Consider the following 13,868-nt stretch of genomic DNA (forward strand, 5'->3'; position numbering starts at 1 on the left):
AAGGTAAGAAGAGCACAGACTGATGGCCAAAGGGCATATTTCTACAGTACTCTGGCACCAGTCATTAGATTGAAACTCATTGCTGTAAAACTAGCAGTACCAATTTCCACTGGCCAACGACACAAAGTTAATTTTAGTGATCAGATCATCTTGGCAAATGAGTTTAATTTCACATCATAAAAAAAAAAATCACAATTTCAAAAGTTACACTGCTTGTTTAAAATAATCAAATGCTGAAGAAATTTATTAAAACTGCAAAGCCATAGCAAACAAATGTGTGGGCAAGCACTACGATCCAATAATCTATTAATAAAAGCTGAAATTATAGAATTAAGTTGCACACAAAATAGTAGATCGACAGTTAACTTTGAGCACATCAACAAATAAAATGCCAAAGTCATCTTACGTATAAAGTTCTTTAAATTAAATGGTCATTCACGACCTTCAGATGCCCCGCAATACAGCCAATTAAATACTTCAGAAATGAAGTCACATCATAATGCCAAAAACAGCAATTAACGCACAGTATCACTAGCAGCAATGTGGTAATGAAAAGATCATCTATTTTAGTGACGTTGCTTGAATGATGAGCATTGACTAGGTCAATGGGTGAACAGTAAGCCACAGCTGTTGCTTCATACCCTGTCAACACTGAAGCACGGGGATTTACTGAATGACTCTACTCTGAGAAGTCAGACTGTCATTAATCCCTGCCCTAGTACTGCTGCTTTCCCAGCAATGAATCACCCGTACTTTGGTGTGGAGAGGTCCATTCTTGAGCTGCCAGGGCCAACAGCATAAAGGCCATCAGATCCAGGAGCAGAATTAGGCCATTCAGCCCATCGAGTGAGCTCTGCCACTCCAACATGACTGATGTATTATCCCTCTCAACATCATTCTCCTGCCTTCTTCCCGTAACCTTTGACACCCTGACCAATTAAGTACCTATCAACATCCACTTTAAATACACCAAATGACTTGGCCTCTGCAGCTGTCTGTGGCAATTAATTCCACAGATTCACCACCCTCTGGCTAAAGGAACTCCTCCTCATCTCAGGTTTGAACAAAAGAGAGGGTGATATAGCAACCCCCACCACATTCAACAGGAAATGCTGTGAGACTGAAGGGCCTGTTAATCTGGTGGTCTATCAGTCAGCAGTAATGACCGGTCCACATATCTAAAATAGGACCTACTGACACGGGGGAGGGTCCAGAGAGAATGATCATGGGAATGAAAAGGTTAATATATGAGGTGTGTTTGATGGCTCTGGGCCTGTACTTGTTGGGATTTGGAAGAACAAGAGGGGATCTCATTCATACCTATTGAATTGGAAAAGCCTGGATAGAGTGAACGTGAAGAGGATGTTTCCTGTCTTGGGGGAGTCTAGCACCAGAGGCCACAGCTTCAGAGTACAAGGACGTCCTTTCGAAACAGATGAGGAGGAATTTCTTTAGCCAGAGGGTGGTGCATCTGTGGAATTCACTGCAACAGACAGTTGTGGAGACCATGTCACTGGGTATATTTAAACTGGAGATTAATGAGTTATAATTAGTAAGGGTGTCAAAGGCTACGGGGAGAAGGCAGAAGAAGTATTTGAGAGGGATAATAAATCAGCCATGATCGAAGGGCAGACTATACGATGGGCCAAATAGCCTAATTCTGCTCCTATGTCTTGTGGTCAGGATTCACCTGTGGCCTGTATCAGTACTAACAACCACTTCACTTACCCCACTGTGACTACAGCAGGCTATGGAGTAACTCAATGCTCATTTGAGGTGAAGACCCCAACACAACTGCACCGTCAGTAGCACACAACTGCAGCTAATGAAATAACGACCCCCTTCCACACTGACTCAAAACACAATGCGATTCCCAAAAATAAAACTAAGCTCCAAACGACATACAATTTATCAAAAAGTACCATGCTCACACAAGTTGAAAGTTCAATTACCATTTGCCTTTCAAATAACAGCAGATTAAAAACCTTGCACCGCGTGACAAGCATTTCTGGCCCAGCTGTGTCCAGAAATCTTCCAGTAAGAATCAGTGGTCGAGAATCGTCAGAGGCCTGGAAATGTCTGTTAACAATTCACTTGCTTTGTTTGAGCTATCTGTCACTAGGATTCCATGCATGCAGGGCACCAATCATGTGCACCACAGGACAGGCTTTGCACTATGAACCTTCTTCAAAGCAACACGCACAAAATGCTGAGGGAACTCAGCAGATCAGGCAGCATCTAAGGAGGGAAATGTAAAAGGGAAATAATGTGTGACAACTATGTGGAACATTATTTTCCTGAGGTTGCAATTAATTGGATATTGATATCCGCACAGAATGGAAGAGGATCTCAGCAGGTCAGGCACCATCTATGGAGGGCAACTAACAGTTGACGTTTAGGGCCTAAACCCTTCATCAGGTGTGGAAAGGAGGGGGCAGAAGACCAAATAAAAAGGTGCAGGGGGAGGAAGGGGGAGAAATTGATGTTCGTGCCATCAGGTTGGAGGCTAACCAGATAGAGATATTGTTCCTCTAACCTGAATTTTGCCCCATCATGCCAGTAGAAGAGGTCATAGACGGACATGTCAGAAAGGGTATTTGAAGTCGAATTGAAATGGGTAGTTACCAGGAGATCCCTCATCTTGTGGCAGACAGAGTGAAGGAGCTCCAAAAACAGTCCCCCGATCTGTGTTGGGTCTCACCAATGTAGAGGAGCACCTGATACAATAGATGACTCTGATAGGCTCGCAGGTGAGGAGTCGCCTCACCTGGAAGAACTGTTGGGGGTGTTGAGGGCCAACGTGTATGGGCAGGTTTAATGCTTGTCCTGCTTGCAGGGTAACTGCCAGGAGAGAGATGAGTGGGAGGGACGAGTGGACAAGACAGTTGTGTAGGTAAGCAGATAGGGGAGGGTGATGGATGCACGTTTTAGTGGTAGGATCTACTCCAACCTGTGGTAAAAGTGGAGCTCCTAGAAGAAGCAAGTTTGAGAGCAGACTAAATGAGGAACTCAGAAGGTCAGGCAGCATCTATGGAAATGAATAAACAGTTGATGCTTCGGGCTGAGACCCTTCATCAGGACTGGAAAGCAAGGGGCAAGATGCCAGAATAAAAAGGTGTGGGAAGGGGAAGAAGGATAGCTAGAAGGTGATAGGTGAAACCAGGTGGGTAGGAAAGATAAAGGGCTGCAAAGGAAGGAATCTGACAGGAGAGGAGAATAGGAGAAAGGGAAGGAGGAGTGACCCAGGGGGAGGTGAGAGTGGGCAATATAAGGAGATAGGAGGGGGAGGGAATTTTTTTCTTACCTGAAGGAAAATTCAATATTCATGGCATCAAGTTGGAGGCTACCCACTGGTGCTGCTCCTCCACCCTGAGGATGGCCTCATCTTGGCACGAGAGAAGGCCACGGGCTGATTCGTTGGATTGGAAGTGGGAGTCAGAACTAAAAAGGTGGGCCATCGGGAAGTTCTGCTTTTGGTGGATGGAGCGGAGGTGCTCAACAAAGTGGATCCCCAACTTACGACGGGTCTCACCAACGTAGGTGAGGCCGCATTGCGAGTGCCGGACACAGAAGGCCACACAAGCGGATTCACAGGTGAAGTAATGCCTCATCTGGAAAGACTGCTTGGGGCTCTGTACAAAGGAAGGAGAATTCTGCAGACATTGATCAGGGAAATCAGCAGGGATTTCCGTTAGCGCAAGGGAGTATCTCAGTAAGAGATTGGTAGTAAGTGAAACAACTAACAGAGGAGCGGGGAGGAGAAAGGATCAGTTTGTCCTGAGATTGGCAATCAGACAGGGATGGGAACATTTACTAAGAAAAGGAAACAGCTTCCAATTTAATTTACAGTTATTAAGTAAGGTTGATGACACTGAAGTAAATCTCAAGCCTCTAGTCACGGCCTATTTCAGTGTTTATCGCCTGTGTTGTTTGTGGGATTTCTGTGCACAGCTGAATTTTTCCAGGCAGTATCCAAATTAGCTCTGCACCATATTCAGCATCCCAGTGCATAACCACTGAGTTGTGTTCAATGGATATTGCCATTGAATTCGTCAGCTGATTTTAAGTTCTCCAACCATGTACTGATCTTGTCCAGGTTCTTGTCCATCCACTGGATGTTCTCCTCAATTGTTTCAGTTGCCTGTTGAATACAACGGAGCTGCGAGCCATCGTCCTTCAATGATTCAAAAAATGTTTGGACCTAGGAAACAAAAGCAAGGGAGATTTCTCCTTTTTATTTTATTTTTTTTTAAACTTTTTTTTATTGTGTTTTCAAATAGTTACAGAATAAAAGTGTGTGAAAAAGAAAATATGTGTTACCCATCCCCCCTCCCCTTAACCCCTCCCCCCCAACATCCCTATTGAAAAAAAAGAAGAAAGAAAGAAAGAAAAAAAAAGGAATGCCTGGATATTGGAAGATCCCCACATGCTCCATGGAGTTCGTAATAACTTTAGTATATATATTTATTTCTTTCCCCAAGTAACCAATTATTTCATCTTCGGAGCACCTATATATTTAATCCTATCTTTTGTAAATAAGGGCGCCAAATTTTCAAAAATGTTTCATATTTATCTCTTAAATTATAAGTAATTTTTTCAAGTGGAATACAGCCATAAATTTCTTTCTTCCAATTTCTCCTTTTTATTGAGGAAAAAAAAATCAAAATAGAGACGCTGATTAGAAATAAAACAAATGCAAATCAACAGTCTTTTGTGAACCATTAAACCAGCTGCAGTTAAATGCAGCACCTTTTCTTTTTAAGGATCGAGGAGCAATTCTATTTGCCATATATTTACATGTATTAGAAATTTGCTGTGATGTGACGGCCAGGGAGCAACATACAACAACATTCAACAATTATAAGAATAAGGAATTATATTAAAAATTAAATTTAGTGGTTGAACTACAGATATGGGATTAAATAACAAATAAATACACAAATATGAACATGTACTTACAATGCAAACAGCATTATAAAAAGTGGTTTAAGGTGTTTACAGCGCAGTGCAGTAACTGAGGTAAATAGGCACAGACAGTGTTAGGGAAATTAATTTGTTATGGAAGTTCAGTTAAAACTGATCATAAGTAAATTGGACATGAATTTCAAAGTGGCTAGTGAATACCTTTATTCAGGAATAAGGAAAGACTGGATCACTAATAGTATAGCCTTTTTTATACATGCACACAGAAAGTCAATTACATCAGTCAATATTAAAAAAATAAATCCTGTATAAGTTAATGGCATCTCACAAAATGTTAGAGACATCCTGTCCTGTCCCACAGTTTGTTACTTCTACAACTCACGGAGAAAGGTTGTTATTCATCCTTGAAACAAATACAGATTATTGCAAGCATACTAAGAGTCCAAGGCCAAGTGGTGAATCTTTATTGATGATGTTATAGAAAGTTAATTGAATCCTTAACTCCATTAAGTCCATTAAAGTACAAAGGTACTGTATAAGGTTTTACATATTAGTGCCCAACATGAGATGGAAAACCAGAAGATTCCTTAATGATCAGAGACCTGACAGCCCATAGAGTCCTCCCCACTGTTTATGATCTTCACTGTCTTCATCTTGTTTACGCACTTGTGCTATGCACTAAGGTTTAGAAGCTAACACCGGGTAGCTGGTTTGTTAATTAAAGGAAGGTTCAAGGCATTAGCAACTCAGATATTTTAACTCTTTATTCAGAATTTTCTTCCATACATGGGTACCATATTTCCCAAAGTCACATTTTGTGATCTGCACCATCTCCTTATCATGTGGAAACTGCTGATTGAAAAGTCCAGAAAATGGGGAAGGGAAATCAATGGAGAGAAATAACTGAAGATATTACAGTAAGCATTGCAGCTGCACTAGTGGATTAATTGTAGGACAATGTCTTTAAAATATAGTAGTCTATAAGACAAGGAGTAGAATTAGGCCATTCAATCATGGCTGATTTATTTTCCCTCTCAACCCCATTCTCCTGCCTTCTCCCCATAAACTTTGATGTCCTTACAATCAGAACCTTTGTTTTAAATATACCCAATGACTTGACCTCCACAGTTGATCTCTATCACCTTTTAAATATGAAACCATCAATCTGCTGACATCCACTTCAAGTCTACAGCAGCAGTAGTAGGTCCATGGGAACTGAGGTCTCTGGGAATTGTTGAGGGTGAGGGCCAGTTCTGTTAGAAGGAGGAGAGTTGTGGTGGAGTGGAACTGGTTGGTTCTTTTATTTAGAAAGTAGCGGAGCTTTAAAGGCCTTCTTGCTGGGGTTTATAAGTGTTTAGCAACTGGACATCCTTGGTGAAAATGAGGTGCTTCAGGGCCAGGGAGTGGAAATTTAGTGAGGAGATCGGGAGCATGAGAACTGTCGGGGATGTATGTGGGACGGGTCTGAACCAAGGGGCATAGAGTGGAGTTGAGGTATGAGGACACGAGTTTAGTAGGGCAGGAGCAGGCAGAGTCAATGGGCCTACCTGGACCGTCAAGTTTGTGGACCTTGGGTAAGAGGTAGAAGGGCGCAGTGTGGGGTAAGGGAACTATGAGTTTGGTGGCAGTGGTGTTGGAGACAGTTTTCTGACGTGGAGTATCATCTCTGCACTGTTGAATGGCTAAGTTACATGTAACGTGATCTGACTCTGTGACAGAAGAGTTCAAACAATAACAAGTCAGCACTCTCCACTTTTATGCAGATATGCATTTTGCTTTGCAAAAGAATTATACATTTATACCAAAAGTAATATAATTAGTGTTATTGAACTACTTAGTTTAATTTTTAATATATTTCTTATTATAATGTATACTGTATACTACGTATTGCACGGTACTGCTGCTGCAAAACAACAGAATACTCAACATACGCCAGTGATAATAAACCTGATCAGAATTCTCATACTTTTTTACAACTTAGGGCATTCACTTACCTCTTCAAGCTTGAGCCTTGTGGAATAGTGGGACAGAATACCAGTCACAATATGAGCAATTGAACGTGAACCAAGTTCAAACCTTAGGAGAACATGAAATAATTAATATCTTTTTAAATGCCGTCATCATTTGTTATAGAAACATTGCTCCATGCTCACGTTTCAAAGTTTAAAAAGTAACCACTCTATCAGAAAGAAATTGGTCTTAAATTTAAAAAAAAAAATCAATTCCATAAGTCTGAGGGCAAATTGTTGACATTAGATTGGGACACAACATTAACTATGACTCTTTTGAGTGACGTTAGGGAAAAGAGTGACTCCAATCCAGCCCTGATGTGCGACGTTAGGGTGAAGAGGGACTCCAATCTGGCCCCAGCGTGTGACATTAGGGTGAAGATAGATTGCCATAGGAAACGCAGATTACGCATTTCACCACGTTTTGATGTGCTTGTGATAAATAAATCTGAATCAGTTGCTTCTTGATGCAACTCACATGGAGAAGTCCTGAACAAAAACTGGATGGTCTCTTAAAACATTCATAAAATGCGAGAGGAACCAAGCAGCTCAGGCAGCGTCTGTGGAGGGAAACAGTCAAGGTTTTAGGCCGAGACCCTTCATCAGGACGGTTTATTTCCCTCCATAAATGCTGCGTGACCAGCTGTGTTCCTCCAGCGTTTGTGTGTGTTCCATCATCTGCAGAAACTCACGTCCTGGACTGTCTCTTGCTAAAGATTGGTCAAAATAATATCAGCAAACTTGTCTCTTCCGTCAGCAGCAACGAAAGCAGATGCTTATATGAGATGGATCACACCAATTTCCCCAGATTCTATTCTTAAAACAAAAACGAATTCACCCATTAGACATTAGAAATTGTACGACGATACCTACTTTTGAACCAACGTATCCCAGTTCTTCTTAAAAAATTCCCAAGCAAGATTATGTCCTTTTGGGTTTTTGCTGACCAGAATAATGATATAAGGCAGATCTTGTGTTTTGAGAATATCGCCTTTCAAACTTTGATCCATTAACCTGATTGTAAAACAACAGACAGAAGACTCTGGTCATGGGAGACACTAACGCAAGTTTATAAAATGATTGATACAAAGATTATTGAACTGCTTTAACATGACTAACCAACAAATTGGCAGAAATGCCTGGAAAAGCGGAATGTATACCTGTACTTAGCTTTTCAATCAATGTTGGCCTCCCTATTTAAGTGAATAGTGTTGACTTTTTACACCAGCCGTTCCTGGCTTAAATTCGAGAAGCCAGCTATAAAATGTATCTGGCCTCTTGGCAATATATATTTGTGTTAAGCCTTTGAATTGCAAAAGCGGTAATTTAAAGTTCAAGGTAAATTTATTATCAAAGTAAGTATGCGTCACATGTACTACCCTGAGATTCATTTTCTTAAGGGCATTCCTTTCACGGTAGAACAGAGAAATACAATAGAATCAATGAAAAACTACACGCAAAGACTGACAACCAATGTGCAAAATAAGACAAATTGTGCAAGTACACAAAAACTACTACTACTACTACTAATAATAATAATAATAACAAATAAGTAAATAGACTCATTTGTCTGTATCTTGATGGGAAGTCACTAACGTAAACATGATCGGATTAGTTTGATGCTGGAGAACCTAATGTGCCATTCAAGAAGTTCTGGTTAGAGATTAATAAGGCTTATTTAATTTAATTTAGTTTAACAAATGCTGTTGATTTATTTATTTAGAGATACAGCGAGGAACAGACCCTTCCAGGCCAACAGGTCGTGCCACCCAGCAACCCACCTATTTAACCCTGGCCTAATGGCAGGACAATTTACAAAGACCAATTAAATTAGCTTACCATCGGGTACGTCTTCAGAATGTGAGAGGACACCGGAGCATGCATTCACAGGGAGGAACATACAAACTCCTTACCAAGGACATCAGAATTGAACTCCAAACTCCAAAGCCCTGAGCTGTAATAGTGTCACACCAACCACTCCTATCCAAAGCTATCAGCATGGGGCGTTAAGGTGAATAGTCGGCAGCATGTGTTGAGTGCCACCTGGAACTATTAGGGTAGTGATCTCCGTGCTCCTGTGGGGCCTGGTATTGGAAAGCACAAATTCTCCAGGCCTTTTCTGCCATTATTCAAGTAAACACAGTCCATAGATAAATGAATTACATCCACACTCATCTACACAACGTGGCCCAAAATTTCCATTAAAAAGTAAGTGTTTGGCACCCTTACACAAGCAAGCATGATGGTGGGAATCTCTTCCTTTCTTGTCACTGACCATCGCCAAGTCCACTGCACCTCAGTAATACACACAAAATGCTGGAGGAACTCGGCAGGCCAGGCAGCATCTACGGAAAGGAGCATTTTTCCAGGTCTGATGGAGAGCCTCAGCCCGAAACGTTGACTGTGTACTCTTTTCCGTAGATGTTGCCTGGTCTGCTGAGTTCCTCCAGCACTTTGTGTGCATTACTTTGATTTCCAGCAACTCCCGATTTTCTCTTGTTTGTGATTCGACACCTCGGTGCTTGGCTCCACATACAGCACCCACCTCCGCCTGCTCTCCAGCAGTTCCACCTCCGAGGCTGAGTGATACCATTTATGTTGCTTAAACTGCTCCAACTATCTATTTTGATGCCCTTGTAATGTTAATATTACTGATCAATTAAAAGGTTGGCATGGTAGTCTAGCGATTAGCATCAAGCTTTACAGCATCACAAATCAGGGTTCAATTCCTGTGCTGTCCTCAATGAGTCTGTACATCCTCCCTGTGGCCGCATAGATTTCCTCTGGGTGCTCCAGTTTCCTCCTGAAGACGTATGCAATAGGGTTAGTGAGTTGTAGGAATGCTCTGTTGGTGCCAGAAGCACAGTGACACTTGTGGGCTGCCCGCAACACACATTCAGACTATCCTGGTCTTTGATGCAAATGACGTATTTCACTGTCTAATTCGATGGACAAGGGAGAGCCAGCGGATGTAGTGTACCTGGACTTCCAGAAAGCTTTTGATAAAGTCCCACATAGGAGATTTGTGGGCAAAATTAGGGCACATTGTCGTGGGGGCAGAGTACTGACATGGATTGAAAATTGGCTGGCTGACAGGAAACAAAGAGTAGTGATTAGCGGGCCCCTTTCGGAATGGCAGGCTGTGACCAGTGGGGTACCGCAAGGTTCGGTGCTGGGACTGCAGCTGTTTACAATATACATTAATGATTTAGATGAAGGGATTAAAAGTAACATTAGCAAATTTGCTGATGACACAAAGCTGGGTGGCAGTGTGAAATGTCAGGAGGATGTTATGAGAATGCAGGGTGACTTGGACAGGTTGGGTGAGGGGTAAATGTATGGCAGATGCAGTTTAATGTGGATAATTATGAGGTTACCACTTTGGTGGCAAGAACAGGAAGGCAGATTACTACCTAAATGGAGTCAAGTTAGGAAAAGGGGAAGTACAACGAGATCTAGGTGTTCTTGTACATCAGTCAATGAAAGCAAGCATGCAGGTACAGCAGGTAGTGAAGAAAGCTAATGGCATGCTGGCTTTTATAACAAGAGGAATTGAGTATAGGAGTAAAGAGGTCCTTCTGCAGCTGTACAGGGGCCTGGTGAGACCCCACCTGGAGTATTGTGTGCAGTTTTGGTCTCCAAATTTGAGGAAGGACATTCTTGCTATTGAGGGAGTGCAGCGTAGGTTCACAAGGTTAATTCCCAGAATGGCGAGATTGTCATATGTTGAAAGATTGGAGTGACTGGGCTTGTATACACTGGAATTTAGAAGGATGAGAGGGGATCTGATTGAAACATATAAGATTATTAAGGGATTGGACACACTGGAGGCAGGAAGCATGTTCCCTCTGATGGGTGAGTCCAGAACTAGAGGCCACAGTTTAAGAATAAGGGGTAGGCCATTTAGAACAGAAATGCGGAAAAACTTTTTCACCCAAAGAGTGGTGGATATGTGGAATGCTCTGCCCCAGAAGGCAGTGGAGGCCAAGTCTCTGGATGCATTCAAGATAGAGTTAGATAGAGCTCTTATAGATAGTGGGGTCAAGGGATATGGGGAGAGGGCAGGAACGGGGTACTGATTGTGTATGATCACCCATGATCACAGTGAATGGCGGTGCTGGCTAGAAGGGCCAAATGGCCTACTCTTGTACCTACTGTCTATTGATGTGCATGCAACAAATACAGCTAACCTCCAGCTTTATCTTTAAATACAAATCCCCTAGAAAAGGCAATAGTTTAAATACTGAAAACTATTACGAGTAACAGCAAAACCAAAGATGACAAAACAACTCAAATTTCGGGAGTGAGGAAACAACAAGTCAACAGTCACACCATTGTATAGAAATGGATGTTCAAGATTATCCTCATTTCTACACAGTATAGTATGCTTAACAACGGTAAAACTTGCCAGAAGAATTTATGTTCACTAAGTCATAGAGTCAGAAAAGTACCGTACTTATTGAAACTGAACAGTCCCATCGAGCTACAGCCGGATCAGATCCCTCCATACCCCTACTACCCATGCACCTTTCCAAAATTTTCTTAAACATTAAAATCACACCTGCATACACCACTGTGCTTACAGCTCTTTCCACACTCTCATGACCCTCTGAGTGAAGAAGTTTCCCCTCATATTCCCCTTAAGCCTTTTAACCCAAGACCTCCAATTGTAGTCCCACCAGACCTCAGTGGTAAAAGCCTGCTTGCATTTACCCTATCTATACGCCTCATAATTTTGTATCCCTCTATCAAATCTCCTCTCAATCTTCTACATTCTAGAGAATAAAATCCTAACCTCTTCAATCTTTCCTTATAACTCAGGTCCTCCAGTCCTGGCAACATCCTTGTAAATTTGCTCTGTACTCTTAAAACCTTATTTACATATTTTCCAGTATTTTTTGGAAAAAGCCGAAGTTGTTAATTCATGTTTAAGTTGTTCAGGTTGTTTCTACTTGGAGAAAATACACTTTAAAGCTTTGTGTAATTTACCACTGGAGTTTCTCTGTATTGTTGGTGATTGTTAGTGCACTCTTAATTTTGCTCTTTTCTGAACTGAAGAGCGAGCGCCTATACTTCTCGAAGAGGAAGTCCCATCCTTCTGCTGTCTGGGCTCCAACTGCAAAGATGGCTGTGGCAACATCGGTGGGCAAGCTGCCAGGCAAAGAAAAAAAAAGTTATTTAGCAACTTTAAATTCAACAGCAAAAAAATCAGTAAATTTTATAAAGGGTTAAATGGAGGAAGAAGCTGATAAATTATTGGGGTAAATTTGCAACTTTACTACACAGATACCATCTAATGCAGTATATTGTTCCCTGAAAAATCAGAGAGGTTTGGCAACACTGTATTTATTAAAACAGCTGGAATATTCCAATTGTAAGTTCAATGTATTAGAGACAGTTGAAATATTTAATCCTCCAGGACTGGATTTAGTCTATCTTGGAAAAAGATAAAATGGCGATAAACTGTTTTAGTGATGTACAAGCTCTTGGCCGTCTGACAAAAGGGTCAGGAGACATGTCAGATCAGAATGACATCAGTATCAGACTGGGAAGTGGTCACTGAATTTCCTGTTTTGGAGTCTTGATCTAGGAGAGATTTGTCTTCTGCAAGGTAGAAGCCCATTTGTTGCTGCATAAAAATTCTTCTTCTTGTCAATGGTTTTGGTAACGCTGTCAGAACCGTATTTGAGAGAACAGAGTCCTGCAAATTCGGAGGAAGCAAAATGAAAGCGATTGCTAATTCACAACTTGGTAATTTTTAATCGGTCCATGAGTGGAGAGCCAAACTTAACGGCCCCAGCCGGAACTGCCAGGCCCTAGCCGGAACTGCAGGGCTGAAGACAGGAGCAGTGGTCAAATTGTAGGGATGTTCTGGACAAAATTAATGGCCTGAAGTAAAAGCAGTGACGAGGGAGTTGCGGAATACAAACTCCAAATTTGTTTCAGGTGGACACTGAGGGGAACAAAATAGGAAACCATTTTCAGGTTGTTCAGATTCAGGGAATCAAATTCAGTTATTGCAATTAAGGTCATTTGCCTAGTTAATAGTGACAAATGTCATCACAGATTCCAATGCTGCTATAATTGAGCATCAATACTTTACAGTAGTTACGACTCGAACTCTAGGCTTTCGTAAGGGAATAAAGTGAAGATTGGGAAGTGATCACTGCATTTCCCGTGATGGAGTCTTGATCTAGGAGAGATTTGTCTTCAGCAAGGTAAAAGCCCATTTGCTGCTGCATAAAAATTCTTCCTCTTGTCAATGGTTTTGGTAACGCTGTCAGAACCGTATTTGAGAGAACAGAGTCCTGCAAATTCCCTTAATAAAGCCTGTGCAATACTTTAAAACATAGAGGACTCCTTAGTCCAGGTTATTGCAACCTCCTTCAGAATGATGCAGTATTCCAAGCTAGTCCATGATTATTATCTCAAACGACTCAGGTTTCTCTTTAAAGTGAATCTTGAAGTTTTGGTAACCACCTGACAAATGCAACCAAACTCCAAACACCCTACCACCACTTCAACCTCATCATGGCCTTTTCATACTTACTGAATCAGAATCAGATTCAGGTTTACTGTAATCCGTATACCGTGAAGTTTAATAAAAACACAAAATGCTGGCATAACTCAGCAGGCCAGACAGCATCTATGGGAGGAGGTAGTGACGACGTTTCGGGCCGAAACCCTTCATCAGGAGTGAAGTAACATGGGATGGTTGAGAGGGGATAAGAAGTGGGGGAGGGATAAAGTAGAGAGCTGGGAAGTGATAGGCTGGATGAAAATGGGCTAGGAGGAAGGTGGAGAATTACGGGAAATAAAAGAGAAAGAAAGGTAGGGCTGGGGGGAGATTATAGTGAGGGGGGAAAAAGAGGGAGAAAGAGAACCAGACTAAAATAATAGATAGGGATGGGGGTAAGGAGGGGGCAGGGGTATCAA

General features: G+C 41.7%; 1 protein-coding gene across 1 annotated transcript in view; it reads right to left on the reverse strand.

Moving 5' to 3' along the window:
• Nucleotides 1-213: 213 nt before the first annotated feature.
• Nucleotides 214-13,868, reverse strand: part of LOC140739379 (endoplasmic reticulum aminopeptidase 1-like) — a 65,199-nt gene continuing 51,544 nt past the window's right edge. Inside the window, exons 16-19 of the mRNA XM_073067635.1 lie at nucleotides 11,922-12,083; nucleotides 7,806-7,946; nucleotides 6,918-6,999; nucleotides 214-4,201 (exon numbers count right to left, since the gene is read on the reverse strand). Of these exons, the coding sequence (XP_072923736.1) occupies nucleotides 4,028-4,201; nucleotides 6,918-6,999; nucleotides 7,806-7,946; nucleotides 11,922-12,083 (559 nt within the window). The 3' untranslated portion in view covers nucleotides 214-4,027. The remainder of the gene's footprint in view (nucleotides 4,202-6,917; nucleotides 7,000-7,805; nucleotides 7,947-11,921; nucleotides 12,084-13,868) is intronic.

This window comes from Hemitrygon akajei, chromosome 2 (assembly GCF_048418815.1).
Source record: "Hemitrygon akajei chromosome 2, sHemAka1.3, whole genome shotgun sequence".
In the NCBI taxonomy this organism is placed as follows: Eukaryota; Metazoa; Chordata; class Chondrichthyes; order Myliobatiformes; family Dasyatidae; genus Hemitrygon; species Hemitrygon akajei.